Source organism: Chiroxiphia lanceolata, chromosome 3 (assembly GCF_009829145.1).
Source record: "Chiroxiphia lanceolata isolate bChiLan1 chromosome 3, bChiLan1.pri, whole genome shotgun sequence".
Taxonomy (NCBI): Eukaryota; Metazoa; Chordata; class Aves; order Passeriformes; family Pipridae; genus Chiroxiphia; species Chiroxiphia lanceolata.
In genome coordinates, this window is record NC_045639.1 from 57,014,129 (window position 1) to 57,029,020 (window position 14,892).

The 14,892-nt window shown below is 35.0% G+C and overlaps 1 protein-coding gene across 10 annotated transcripts in view; it reads left to right on the forward strand.

Moving 5' to 3' along the window:
• The window catches only part of REPS1 (RALBP1 associated Eps domain containing 1), a 62,213-nt gene that overhangs the window by 21,099 nt on the left and 26,222 nt on the right, over nt 1-14,892 (forward strand). For 9 of the 10 annotated variants that reach the window (XM_032681890.1, XM_032681880.1, XM_032681881.1 and 6 more), the window contains exons 4-8: nt 6,383-6,536; nt 12,066-12,193; nt 12,673-12,835; nt 13,132-13,195; nt 14,059-14,213. In XM_032681890.1, the coding sequence (XP_032537781.1) occupies nt 6,383-6,536; nt 12,066-12,193; nt 12,673-12,835; nt 13,132-13,195; nt 14,059-14,213 (664 nt within the window). The remainder of the gene's footprint in view (nt 1-6,382; nt 6,537-12,065; nt 12,194-12,672; nt 12,836-13,131; nt 13,196-14,058; nt 14,214-14,892) is intronic. The other variant, XM_032681887.1, reaches the window with a different exon arrangement.

The following is a 14,892-nucleotide window of genomic DNA, read 5'->3' on the forward strand; positions in this document are numbered from 1 at the left end:
GTATTTACAAAGATGTATGAGCATCCAAATTTCATTTCTCTGTCTTGGCTGGTAGAAGCAATTTGGTATCTCTTTCACACAAGTCTGTGTGGGATCGTAGGAATAAAGAAACTATGTGTATAAGTCCTTTGAGAGATCTGACCCAGAAAACAGAACTTGGAACAAATGTAACAGACAACACAGCATTGAGTAGAGCAGTTTTAAGATGTATTTATGGTCTAGAACATCAGGAAAGTATTGTCTGATTTTGCACTCTGTTGTAAAACTGCATGTTCTGTGGGTGATGGTACATGTCTGACTGTACAATGAACTCATTCAATCTGCCTTATTGTCCCAGTTATTATACTTATTGATTTAGACACCATGCTAGAAAAAAGCTGAGAAAGGAGCTTGAGCCCAGGTTTCTCATTTAACCAGGTAAATGCTCTAATTGGGTTATTTTCCAAAAGATAGGTACAACTTTATCCATGTTTTTATGGAAATTGCTGATTCAGTTGTCTTCATCTGGAGATAGCACTCAGATTTATAAAACCTAGGAAGTTTCAGATTCTGAATTCTCTTGCCACCTTTTTGAGCAGTGAGGATGAAAAGAGCTGAAATCTGAGAAGTAAATAACAAGGTATCATTTTCCTAGGGTTACCACCTAAGGAGTCTGCCACCTAAGGAGTCTTTCTGCTGTGCCTTTTGCAACTGGACTTGTCTATCTCATATTGGCCTTTTTAGCCACCAGTGCACTTGTAGCAAATGTGGGTAGAGCCTCTCCCAAATCTTCGTTTGTGAAGCCCAGCCATGATCATGATTTTCCTAGGGATAACTGTGCTTTCTGGGGGAATATGTCAGTTTAGCTTGAATATTTCACTTTTGGAGCTTATCATGTAGCTGTTAGATACTTTGTTAGGGAGTTTGGGGTTTTGTTTTTTCTTAAACTGTTTACTGGCTTTGATAATATGCCTGACACTTGAAAATACATTGATTTCTTAAAATACTATGGCTGAAATATTATTTGTATGAAATTGTAAGGTATCTTGACCTTCATCTTTAAAAACAAGGTTCATTTATGTCCAGCTTCCTATATTAGTGAGATTTGTCATACGTAGTATATCATCTCATAATTGTAAATAGTTTATGTAGAAGAATTTTGCTTAGTATATTGTGTACTGAAATATCCCAACTAAAACTATTTCTTAATCAATGCATTATTTTGGCAGTTCCCCTCAATGAACTTCACTTGGAGGCAGGGCATTAGGAAATGGCAGTCAGGTTGTTTTCAAAGAGTTGCTATAAATTAGGTCATCACAAATACCTTTTTCTATCTCTAGGCATTTTTGTGGTAGTGTTTTTAGTTTATAATGGATAAGTATTATGCAAATATAGCACTGGCCAGAAGTTTATATCTTTTCAATATTGTTAGTGTTATCAGAAGATGACTGAAGTCACACTCAGGTGTCATGGAAGCTGCAGAACTGATTCTAGGAGTCAAGCTGAATAATGAAAGATGCTTTCCCTCACTGGATGGCATGTTGACTGCACATCCTAGTGAAGATAAACAGTGAATGTAAATATTTTTTTTTCTTCTGGCAGAATTTCTTCTTCCTAAAAAATAAATGCTAAGTAGATTTGAGCACTTCTGGTGACAATGTGACTATAAAAGTACTTTTGGTGATGTGAATATGTTACCATAGTGTATATACATATCTCTATACCTTAATAGTAGCAGCTATGCTACTAAAAATGCAGATTTTCTTAGAAGGAGCAGTAGTGTTGAGATTAGGAAGAATTTTCTGTCGTCTTAAAGTAGCTTACAAGTGACTAAATGTTCTCAATATCGGGGATGTTTTATGTTTTGTTGTTAAAGCTAAAAAGCAAATACTTTTTCCAGTGTCATTAAGTATGATCCAGATGTTGATCAGGTACTGCTTTACGATACTTTCACCTGTTTTTCAGGAAAGGGGAGTATCTAACTCAATAGATACTGATGCTTCAACAGTGAAAAGCATGTATCTGGCAAATGCTCATAGGCTGAATCTTGCTATGTCCAGGTGAAAATATAAGGTAAAGCTGAAGGTACTCATCTACCTATGTGTGCATTAAGCATATTACTGGCACTCCAGATCATATTGATTTATTGCCATATCAGTGCAACCTTAGGAGGAGACAGCTCAAATTTGGCACCTGTAGCAGTCAGAATTGGATCATTTCAACATTTTTAACTATATGAAAAGTAATGTGACTTTCTTTTAAGCTTTTTCCAGTAGTCCATTTCTGTTCACTTCTGTTTCGTAGATTGAACAGGTAATACCAGATAAAATATATCTGGTATTAAATAAATTGTTTAGGAGCACAGAACTGGAAAAGACCTCATATGTAATTTAGTCTAACCCTCCATTATTATGAGAAACTGTATTGGATAATGAGTTTTTAAAAAAATCAGTGTTCTCTCTTGAAATCACAACCTTTTATCCACCCTGGCCATGTTGGGGAAAACTATTCCAGAGCCTTAGTGGGAATATAGTGGAATATTCATGGGAATATTATGGGAATTCCCAATTAACTTAGCTCTACCTGTTCTTTTAACAGCTTTGTCATTAGTACTTGCTTCAGAATTCCGCCAGTATTTACTAGAAAACTATTGCATTCCACTTCAGCTTTGTTTCGCTTGACAAGACAAAACAATCCATTGTCTCAGTTTCATCTCATAGTTACCAGTAATCCTCATAATCCTTCTCTGCCTGTGATCCAGTTTGAATTTTTACTTATTGAAAATATTTTACTACACTTGAATTTCTTGTTCCAAATGATATTTCACCAGTATTAATACTATTTTGTAGTGTTCTTTCCTACTTCTTGATATATCTTACCTCATATACCTGTGAATAAAACAAATATGTCATACTTTACAGATTGTAGGGGTCTGATAGTTGACCTATACATCTAGTTTTCTCCTTATACCCTTTGGTATTAATTTTCATAATGCAAGAAACTATGTTTTACATTTTAAAATTTGGTAACTTATTGTTACTTATGTCCTGGAAGGGATGCATCAGCATGTTATTTAGTGTGCATAATCAGTTACCTAAAGTATCAAATCAGTTTGTTGCCTGAATCAGTCATTCGGGAGCATTATTAGAAACATCCCTTCGGTCTCACAGTTCCTGTTCTAATACAGTCCAGTGTTGTTCCTTCTGTAGCCTTCTGTTCTTTTACACCTTAGATTCTTGTATTAATCTCCATATTGTTGTAACTATCTTGTATGACACCCCACTGAGGTATGCTGAGCTTCAGGTTAAATGTAGTGCAATTCCTTTTTCTAGATAGTCACAAAAATATCAGCCAATTTAAGTAACGTTTCTCATGCTGTGATTGATCCCTTTTTCATTTGTCTCTGTTGTAATTATTATTTTCCTCAAAAATCTAATCTAAATTCTTTCAAACTGCTGAGGTCAGACCACCAAGTTTGTGATGGGCTGAACCACACACCCTCTCTTGAAAGATGTGTAGTGCTGCATGAGAGTTCTTGTTGAACCTTGGGCTGTTTTGTTCTTCAGAATGAATGCTAGTTGATTACAGAACATGGGTTCTGTGATGCAGTTACCATCACTAGCATAAATCTATCTTCATGATGGATATGTTCCCTAACTCTTATGCAGGCTGTGTCGTATCAGGACCTGGATCACAATACCCTTAGAGCTCCCCTTTGGATACCATGTCTGACTTCAGTGTCTCTGGAATTCTCCTCGGGAGCATTTCTATCTGGCCTGAGATGTGAGATCCAGGAAAAGGTTTATAATCTCATTTGACTCATGTATGCTTGTAATGGCCTTGTGAGGTTGACATCCCTCTGGACAGTATAGTCCCTTTAACACATTATTGTGTTACCTCATCCCAGTTTGTTTGACTTATCTTCACTAAGGTTCTTCTTTTAGAACGATATGTTATACCACCTTTATTAATTAACATGCTATTTTAGTAACTGTCAGTTCAAAAATATCCAAGTTCCAAGTACTTCATAGTGTCTTGGTTTTTTAATTCCAGTTTGACAGAAATAATGCTTTTATACAATATTTCTAAATGTGATTTTTTTCCCCTAGATTAAGATGTGTTACTTTAATTTTTACCTGGTAGCTGTAACTTTATTTTTTTATTAGTTATTGACAAGGATATTCTCACTAGTTTGATTTAATGTGAAAATGTTAACCATTTATGTCAACATGCTTTTATATAGATATTTTCTGAAATAAAGAAAACCAAATGTTGGATGGAGGCTTACTGAATAGTCACAATTGTCAGCTTCATTGGGGAAAGGTTGCTTGATGAGCACTGTGTGTCAAGTTTTAATGTTCACATGCAGTTACTAGAAGTAGTGAGTAGTTTCCTTTAGGTAGACTGTCCTACTTTTGTTTGCCTCATGTTTTCTTCTGTTTTGTAAGAGTACTGGAGTAAATGAATGATGTCTGTATCCAAGCATAGCTTTTCCTAGGTGTACTCCATGATGTTTTGTCTAAAAAATTCAAACATCCTTCAAATCTTGTTTGATAAAAGATGGCTCATGAAAGCCAGTGGAAGAGGGAGCTTTTTATTGATTTAAGTGATGCATTGTCTGGGTTTTTCTAGCACCTGTTGCACAATGCTAAGCACAGTAGCCATTCAACCTTGATTCTAGTTTCCAGCCTGCAGGTGGCACTTTGGATACCCTGACTCCTTCTCCTCTTGCCCCCATGTTCCTTTAAGTGTAAAAATGTACTGCCATCTAAAATAAATTTCTTGTCGAGCAAATGCAACAAAGAGTAATCTTCAGGCAAATTTCAGAAAGGCATGTAGCTGCAACAACAAAAAATTCTTGAACTGGTGGAGGTACTGTGGAAGAACAGTGATTTAGACTATGCAGTCAGCTGATCCCTGAATTAAAAGTTGAAGTGAATTAGTGCTGCTCCCAACCACTTTGTAATTGTCTTTGCCAGTACATATGGGCATCATTGAAATACTTTGAATGGAAAGTTCGAAATCTTGTGGCCTAGAAACTTATTTAAGGAAATCTGACTCAGTGGTCATAACTTACAGAAAATACCTCAGTTGCAGAATTAACCAGGCTGGTCATGTTTCCCAGGAAATATGAAAATCAGAGGGCAACAAAAGGTAAAAGTTTACATCAACACATTAGAAAGTAACCAATCATTGTGGCCCTAAAACTCTTTTGTTAGGATGCGTATGGTTTTAGAATGTACCTTGCTTGGAGAAAAGCTTGTTTATGGAACTTTGTTGCTGACTTTTAGACTCTTGCAGATGTAATTTTATTTAAAAAGCATAATGGTCTTAGGATATTCGGCAGAGTAAGCCAGTTCACTTTGGGGAATTGTGTGGAAGCCTGTGATCAGTCTGTCTGTTGGTACTTGATAATATGTTAACAGTTGTTAACATAGAGTAGCAAACTTTTTGTCTGCTGCTGAAACAGTATTGAGATTTTTAGCTTTGTTTTTACTTCTCAGGATATTCGGAGTTCAAGTTTGGCTTTCTTGTTGTTTTCATTAGCACAGTTTAGCTCAAACTGGGAGAACTGGCAAACAAGAATTTCAAAAGATCTAGGTATAGGGAAGAAATTACTTTCTATTATATAAATACTTTACTTTGTACAATATAAATTATTTTTCCTTTGTGTTTTATTTGAAATGGAATAATCTGGTAATCCGAGTGTCTCATGAGAACTGATTCCAGGTAGAAACTGCACGTGTGATTCTCTGTTTTTCTACCTGTTCAGGAAGAATATAGTACAATATGGGATTAAAGAGAAGTGTGATCCTTAATATCAGGGCAAAATTACCTTGTAATTTGTAGAGCAGAGAAGTATATCCTAGATAGCATCATTCGTTTAAAAAAATTACATCAATGTTTTTGCATATTAAAAAAACAAGTGGCCTGTCTGGTGATTTATTTTTTTTTTCCCCAATGCTTAATTCTGGTTTATTTTTTAAATGAGAGTAACTGATTGTGAATTACTTGATGAACATTAGGTACGATAATACATTGTACAGTAAGTAATTTTTTCGTTTGAGACCTGGTTTTAGATGTAACTTTTATCACAAGTGAAAGTGAGTCTTATAATCTAATTTGCTTTGTAGCTAAGTGATTTAACTTGGCACTACTGTTGTCTTAAGAATGCCAAGTTAGAAATGTATTAGATGACATTGTTTGAAGTGAACATGTCCAGTCTCAGTCATACTGTACCTGACTTCTCCTGTTCTCTCATTTTAATAAGTACTGAAACTTTCACTCTCTGAAATGAGAGTTTAACTGAAGTGATGATTGTTTCTAGAAATAATGATTTTAGATAGGCTTTTATGTATTTAATGATTTAGAAAACACTTAAAAGATTCCTTTGTTTTATTAGGAGTCCACATCTCCAGTTGTTTCACCACAGCAATCCCCACCAACCTCTCCACATACATGGAGGAAGCACAACCGCCATCCCAGTGGAGGGAATAATGAACGACCTCTTGCTGGACCTGGGCCTTTCTGGGCTCCATTTAGTGAAGTACAACCAGGTATAAACATCTTCTGTTATGCTTCAGCTGTAACCCAAAATTGTGGAATTCTTAACATAATAAATGAGTTTAGGGCAGTTTATCATTGTATTTTCCGGTCCTGAAAACTTTCTTGCAGATTCAAGTGTTTGTGTTGATGGCAGCACTGTGGAATCTGAGATCTTGAATATGGCAGATCCGTTTCTTACTGTCACATGGGAAATGCAAAGGGTTTGGAGGGAGGGAAATAGAGTATGTAAGTTTTCCAGTAGAAATTTTTTGATACAAGACTGATAATTGTAATTGTGCAGGAACTATCGTTATACTTGAAAACACAGGGAACTCAAGGGAAGGCAGCAGATAATGTATTGTTTGTTCGAATTATGTTTCTGGTAGATTAGTTGGCTTAATAAATTTGGGAACAGTGGAGCAATTGTAGTTCAGGTTCTAATGCTAAATGATATCTTGGATTTTGTAGGCTGTGGTTTGAGACTGAACTGTGATTGCTTGACTTATTTCAGTTACGATATTCCAAAATTGGTCTGATGACTTTCAGTTTACTGTCATTCTGTAGTTGCAAGCATCCGTGGAGGACCAGGGACTCTGTTCTTAGAATTGGTTGGATAAGAAAATAAAACTTCCAAAATTAAATGGGTTGTATGCAGAGATTTATACCAGTGTCCTGAATGTTGTTTACCAGTAAGTGCAAGTCAATTTAGAATTAAAAAATACATATTATTAGTGTGGTCATTGCATATATAATCACTTCTAAGGGTTCAGTCCAAGCACTATTATTCTTCAGCACTCAATTTCTCAACTTTTTTTCTTCCATAGTTTAGTTAATTTGTGTTTCTTGGAAGCTGAAATACAAATATGTCTGGTGGCTGATTTCTAATTTGCAAAGTTTTTCTAACTTACAGTCAAGGACTCCAGGACAGTATACAAACTCTTCCTAGCGTTGAAGAGTTCAGTATTGACCTCTTAAAACTAAAGCTGTAATACCATGTTAATGTTTTGGTTTGGTAGTCCTTTCCGTGTGATGTTTAATAGATAAGTTTTTCACTGGTAGTCTGAAAATATTTCTGAACTAGCTCAGTATTTCCTTGTTTTATATTCCATACTGAAACAGATTCGTAGTGTGTTTTAAGTAATTTGGAGAAGGATCATCTGTTCTGCCAGTGCTAAGGATAAAGCGAATTTTCACATATTAGTTTAGCAAAAATTGTCGTCCTTATTTATTGTGGGCGATTCTTTTGCACTGCAGATGATTAATTTTTATTTTGAATTTCAACTGTTGCAGGCAGTTCATAATTTTTTTACTTCTCTTGAGGGAAGAGGACATTTTAAAGACAATGTTTGTAGAAAAATCATGTTCTGATGACATTTAGATAGAACCAGATAGATTGTTGGTTACTTTTCTTACAGTCAGCGCTGCAAGCTCATCTTGATTCCAATGCAAGATGCTTTTGAGAAATCAGGTAAATTGCAGGTGTGTGGTAGCATTTCAGTAGGACTACACCTTTTCACTTGTGATCTGAGAAAAATAAGAACACAGGTCTCTCTGACTGTATTTCACTTTATTCTCAAACACTATTTCATGTAATGGAGTTTTCAACTGAAATAATGTGAAAATGTTTCTGGTGGGTCATACAATAAACAGCATGTAGCTTTAAACCAGAAGGGTGAACATCAAAACTTCGTTTTTTTGTTTGGAGAACAATGTATTTAAATGGAAAGATCCTGACTTTACTGAGTAAAGACTCCATTGCATCATCATACTCCTACTATGAACAAAGTTACAGTGTTTTCATTATTGAATTGGGCTGCAGAATAATGATTACATAAGGACTCAGTTGTTGGTTTTAAAAGTCTTGCAACACCTTGTATAGCATTAGAAGTCTTAAACATAACTCACAACTGTAGTTATCTGTTTCTTAAAGAAGAAAACCTGATCTCATCTTAAAAGAGCAAAAGAATTTGCATTTTACAGTTTTTTGTCACTGTGTTGTCCAGTAACTCAGGATAGTGTTAGTGATGCTTCATATGTAACTGGTTTCTCAGGCACTGTCGCAACTATCTCAGTGTGCTTACACTTACAAAATCAGAAGCCAAGGCTTGCTGCCATCTTTCTTCAAGACTTTTTGGAAAGAGAGCCCCAAAGAGTGCATATATTTTACTTCAATATCAGGAATTGAAAGTTCAGTGGCAGACATGGGTCACCTGTGTAGAATGTTTATAGTTAGTTCAGGTCTCATCATTAAATGTCAGAGTCAGCTCTGTTAAAACCTGTCTCAAGTCTTTCAAGTGTCCTTGATTTAATAGTCTGAGGTAAAGCTGTTAAAAAAATCATTATGTTATGTCCCAGTTCTAGGTTGCATCTGTGATATGGATCCATCTTCACAGAATAATACAATGGATAACTGAATCCCTTATAGGAAGCAGAATTGCATGTGAAATGAGAGCTACCTGTTCCAAGAGAGCAAAACCCAAAATACTCCATATACTTTTACCTTTTCAGCTCATTTTGCACTGCAGCTTCAGCAGCTAGAAGGTTGTGAGAAAGAATCCCTTCCCTACCTCAAATGATAGTTGAGTGGCATGTCAGAATAGGGACTAGAAATTGTTTTTTATTACCTTGCAGTCTATTTGGACTGGAAACAAAGCAGAACATTTATGTTGGTAGTATCCAAATAATTTCAAACTACTAAAAAAAAATCTTCCCTTCTGTCATAGGACACTGTTAGTTGTTTTTGGCATTACATCAGAGTTCTGTGTCGGTGTCTGAATATGTATGAGAAGTTGCAGCCCTAAGCCACACTTCTTTCTTTTCTTCTTGGGAGAGATTTTGTGGCAGTTCATGAACGCTTCAGGGACAGAAGTGGAACATGTCTGTGCCAACAGTTCACTTGCATCTTTAATACCCTAAGATACTTACTGGGGTTGCAGGGGACTGAATAATACTTGGTCTCCTCATTGCTGCTTCAATAACTGATGATAATTGGCCTTGTTACAAGCTATGGATTACTCTTACCTGGGCACGAGAGCTCTACGGTATTTTATCTTATTGTCAAAATTGTACTCAGCTTCTGGTTTCGTTTCACCACAGGTTGATGGTAAGGAGAACTCTTGCTAGCTTACAAAGTTCATTGAAAATTTAGTCCTCTGTAAGTAAACTTGTATTTATATAGTTATCGAAAAGTATGTATTATCAAAATAGAACATTTCTTACACTTATGTTTGTATCTTAAAGTGAGGAGATAACTTTTATTCCACAGGAAATGAGATAATTTCCTGCAAGTTATCAGTGTGTTGGTAAGATATTCAAGCTAGAGGAAGATACAGCACAGGCACGGAAATTTGTTAGGTCTTTGTACTAAACATACAGCATTAGACTTTGCCAGCTAGTTCAAGTCTGATAATTGGTCTTAGGCTTACTCTTCATTCAAAGTGTTGTTAGTGGTGTTCTTACTGATGAAAATGTGCAGAGACTGTTGAAGGTTGTTTCTTGATTGGGTTACAAATCATAAAATAAAAATACACTGATTGTTTTGAGTCTTCTCTGTGATTGAATTTTCTTGTAATTTCTCTTCCATCTCTGTGTTTCCAGTCTGGTTTTGTAGTTTGAGAAGGAATTGAGGGCTGACTAACTCAAATGTCAAATAGAGTTACTGGCTGGAGGCAGTCCATGAATATGTGTGTAGATCCAGGTGTTCACAGTTACTAGTAAAGTAATCTCTCTTCAGTGTCCCTCAGCCACTCTATCCTGTGTCCTAAAAAGTTACATGGCAGAGTGACTAATAGGAACAGTAAAGCAGTAATATTCTTGTTGGGATTGTTTGAACAGGAGAGAAAGGAAACAATTTTTGTAGTACTTGTAGAGTACTCTGAAGGTATGACAGTTTGGTGCTACTGGCATCTCTATTGCTGTCAAGGTACTGCTTTGGAAGAGATACTGTGCTAAGTGGGATATGAATGGAACTGTACCAAGACAAGTTGTTGAAGGAGGAGCAAACATATATAAGGTTAGTGGTAATGTCAAGTGTCTGAGAGGCAGAGAAGGGGAAAGCCATTGTATCACAAATAAAATTTTAGTGTGGCATATCCATAGGAGAGGTGGGAAAGATCTTGTCTGCATCTAACTGTCCGTTAGTCCTGTGCTGAGAGAGACCAGGTGGAAAGAGACTGAGCTTTTCTCTAGGTTTCTTTCTAGTGTTTCAGACTTAGGTGAACTACTGAAGAACCTCATTGTCGAACTCATTGCCTTTATTCTCAGCACTTTTGAATAAAGTCATTAGAAGCTCCAGGCCACATTAGGAGCTTCCAAAAGTGGCAGACAAATCTGGGACAAAAGGAGTAGTCAATAGAGCCTTTTTATCATAGTAAAACTAAATTAAAAATAAAAAATAATTTGATTAAATTCTCCTGCAAATATTACTTTTTACTCAATGTAATGCAAGATTAAATGTGTTCTGCACAACTATGACTATTGTATGTAAGAGAAGAGCATAGATAAACTGATTCTAAGCATTTTTCTTATTACTTTTTATGTATGGAATGAAAGAGTAATTGCATATTGTCAGATATTAAATAGAAATATTATACAGATGATTATATTACTTCATTTAATGTATTTCAAGAGAAAGCATTTAATTGTGCAAGAACAGTAGATTAATCAGTTTCACAACTGTTTAGATTTAAGGAGTTCATAATTTCTTTTAGGAATTGAAGAGTAGAATGGGATTCTACTAGACTTATTCTAAATGGTTCATTTTTTCTCTTATCAGAGTTCCTTAAATTTTTTATCTGCAACTGCAGTTTACGGTATTTTTGATAGTTTTGTACGTAGAGCAGTGGATGGCCAAATCTTTCTGTAGATGCTTCATTGTTATTTTAATATTAAGACATTGAACATTGACAGTACTTCAGAAGTAGATTATAGCAAGGCACTGGTTAAATCTCAGTTGTGTTCCAGATAATTAATACTTAGCAGATGTCAGCATTCTATACAGATATCTTTTATTATTCTCGGCCTGTTTTTAAGCAACTGAGTTAAATTCATCTAGAAATTATGTAGAAAAAAATTATCTGTACCAAAAAGGCTGATTCTTAAAAAGAATTTCCAAGGCTTTGTTTCTTGAATGGCAAGCTAAAACCTAAAAAAAAGTTCCATAATAATGATAATGAAGTTGAATGCTAATATCATATTCCACTTTTAAATAGTATTTGTCCATACAAGTGTTGCTTATTTCAATTAAATGAAAATGTGGAGTGTTAATTAACTCATTCAAAACCAATTAAATGGGTAAAATCCTATTTCCATTTTATGTGTGTTGCTGTAAGCTCATTCGTTAGTTCTGTCTTTTTAGTGCAGATTGAAGCTGACCTAATGCAAAAATCTACAGGAGTGAGTTGTCAGGAGGCAGACTTTGTCACCTTGGTGTAATTTGGTTTTTCTTTTTTTTCATCATTCTAGAGTATATCCATATCCACAGTTCTTTCTTAGTTTCCAAGGTTGTCTTTTTGAAAAGGAAATGTTTCTTCTACTTTCAGGCTCATCTACTTCTAGTGATCCCATATGGTCTGGCCACTCACCACCACCCCATCAAGAAAATTGGGTCAGTTTTGCAGATACCCCACCAACCAGTGCTCTTTTAGCCATGCATCCTGCTTCTGTCCAGGTGTGACACTTTATTGGTATTTGATTTGCTTCATTCAGATTGATGTTGCAATCCTTTTTTTTTCCTTATTTTTCTTCATAATTGTCATTGCAGATGTTTACTGTCTATCTGTGCTATAGTCTATTCAGTGCGATTTGCCCAACAGATACTTGTTTCATTGAGCTGACTTCATTTGGTATGGTTAAGTAAAAGCTACTAATTTTTAAAATGTCAACAATTACGACTTTAAAACATTTGTATTTAGCTTTTTATACATATGTGCCATACTTTTTTTCTGCTTACATACCTGCAGTCATTCCATATGTATCGGTGTGCAAAAATACCCTGTCATTATCCTGTAGATGCAATCTGCCAGTGGTTTCCTGCAGTTTTTAAACTACTGTGAGATTTAACTATGCTTTATTTTTTGAAGGCAAGAAGTTGAGGATTCGTAGAAGCATTTTAGGTAGATAATACTGAGGAAAAATATTTCATTTCAGGACCAGACAACAGTACGAACTGTAGCATCAGCTACAACAACAAATGAAATTCGTAGGCAATCAAGTAGTTATGATGACCCCTGGAAAATAACTGATGAACAAAGGCAGTATTATGTTAATCAGTTTAAAACCATTCAACCTGATCTAAATGGATTTATACCAGGTAAGTTACTCTTTAAAAATATAATTGTGGCTGCATCGGTTCTATTATAAAGATTTTGTTTTGTACTTAGGTTTACATACTGTTTTGAAGGAAGTTCTGCATTTTGCTGATAATGTTCTAGTGTAATTCAAGAAAGACTAGAAACTAATTTGCCTCTTTCCTTTGTTTAGTCCTAGTAATTAGTGCCATTTTTCCCAAAACCTTTGCTAAATAACACATCATCTTTACAACAAGTCTAAGTCTTCGAATGATTTAACTTGCCTTAAATAGTAAAAATGGTTGTTGCCATTTTTCAGGATCTGCAGCTAAAGAATTTTTCACTAAGTCAAAACTACCTATTCCTGAACTTTCTCATATTTGGTAAGTGTGATAACTAGTTAAAATAATTATTCATAATAATTATTTAGAAAGATGACAGCTCTCTGGTAGACACCTGATAATCTACCTGCTATAAAGTGTTTTTAAGTACAATTTCACTAGTACCCTAGTATGTTCAGTCCTGCTCATATTTATACCAGTATTACTTTAGTGGGCTTTAATTGGTGTAGGCTGACACTATTTACAAGGCACTTTGAGTAAATTTAAAACTCTTCAGAGTTAGAAGTAATTTATTTGAGGTTTTGTTGTTAAAAATTCATTTAATTTTAGATAATTCCTTATCTATATTGATTTATTTATTTCTAAGTAAGTTTAAATGAAATGTACACATGCAAATATTTTTAAATGCACTTTGTGGAACGTGATGACAAATTTAGCTTTGACTTGGTGCAAGCCTTCTATTTCATTGTATTCTGGAATTTGTACTGCATCATTGCATACTATCATTAAATGGCTTACACTGGCAGATGTTATCTTCCTTTCAGTGTAATGATTTCTATTTCAAGTATTTTTCCATTTAAAATAAAATGCATTGCCTCAGCACTGTAATTTGGGTAGTATACTTTGCCAAAAATGCTTTGGGGCCAATAATACTGTGTAGTAGTGTCTTAAATGAGTTTAAAATCTGGAGAGATAAAAGTGGTTTTAAATGATCTGTATGCTGTTATTAATAAAAGCTCATCATCTTTGAAGAGTAAAGAATGTAGCACTAATATGAATGTTTAATAGGGTAAAGTGAACTATAAACTGCATTCTTTGATCTTCTAAACAGCAAACCAGAACTATGTTTTTTGGAAACAAAATAACCTTAAGAAATTTTATTTATACCAAGTTTTTCTTCTCAGGGAACTGTCAGATTTTGATAAAGATGGTGCACTGACATTGGATGAATTCTGTGCTGCATTTCACCTGGTAGTTGCTAGGAAGAATGGGTATGATTTGCCGGAAAAGTTACCGGAAAGTTTAATGCCCAAGCTGATTGATTTGGAAGACTCAACAGGTAAGATATAGTTCAACACAAATTTCACTATTTTTAAATTATGCTATAATTTTTACAGTGTATCAGCAGATATTTGTATGAGGATAAAGCATTAGTCAGTGTGAAGTAAAGCAGTGTGAATTTTTAGAAGTCTTAATAAATGCTCAGAGCTAATTTGAGCATGTATGTATTTCTGTACAGGGAAGTTATTTCGGAACAGTGCACATTCATTATTACATTCAGAAATACTGACTGGCCTTTAAAGGTTAAGGAAAATAAAATTGTCACAGTATGGTTTTTATTCATGACCAGCTATTGTATTCCAAATTTCCAGTCCAGGTATACTTCAGATTTGCTTTCAAATGAATATGCTTTCTGTTCACCTTCATTTGTGAAAATATGGCATGACTATTGAAGGTACTTAGAAAATATTCCTAGATTCAGTGCTAGAGGTAGGACAGTAGTTTAAAAGTACAGGATCAGTAGCACAGTCTTCTTTTTTTTTTTTTTTAATTCAACTCCTGACTTGACAGGTTTATCCTACCTTCTGTTGGCACCTTGTCTTCTGTGCAGTCCTTTACCTTTGTGTGCTCCCAGATAAACCATTGAATCTCTGAGTTCTGGTTGTTAATATGTACCAAAACATCAGTCCCATAACTGAAAAACAAACTACTGTTACAGTTAAAGTGGTGTTTAAAAA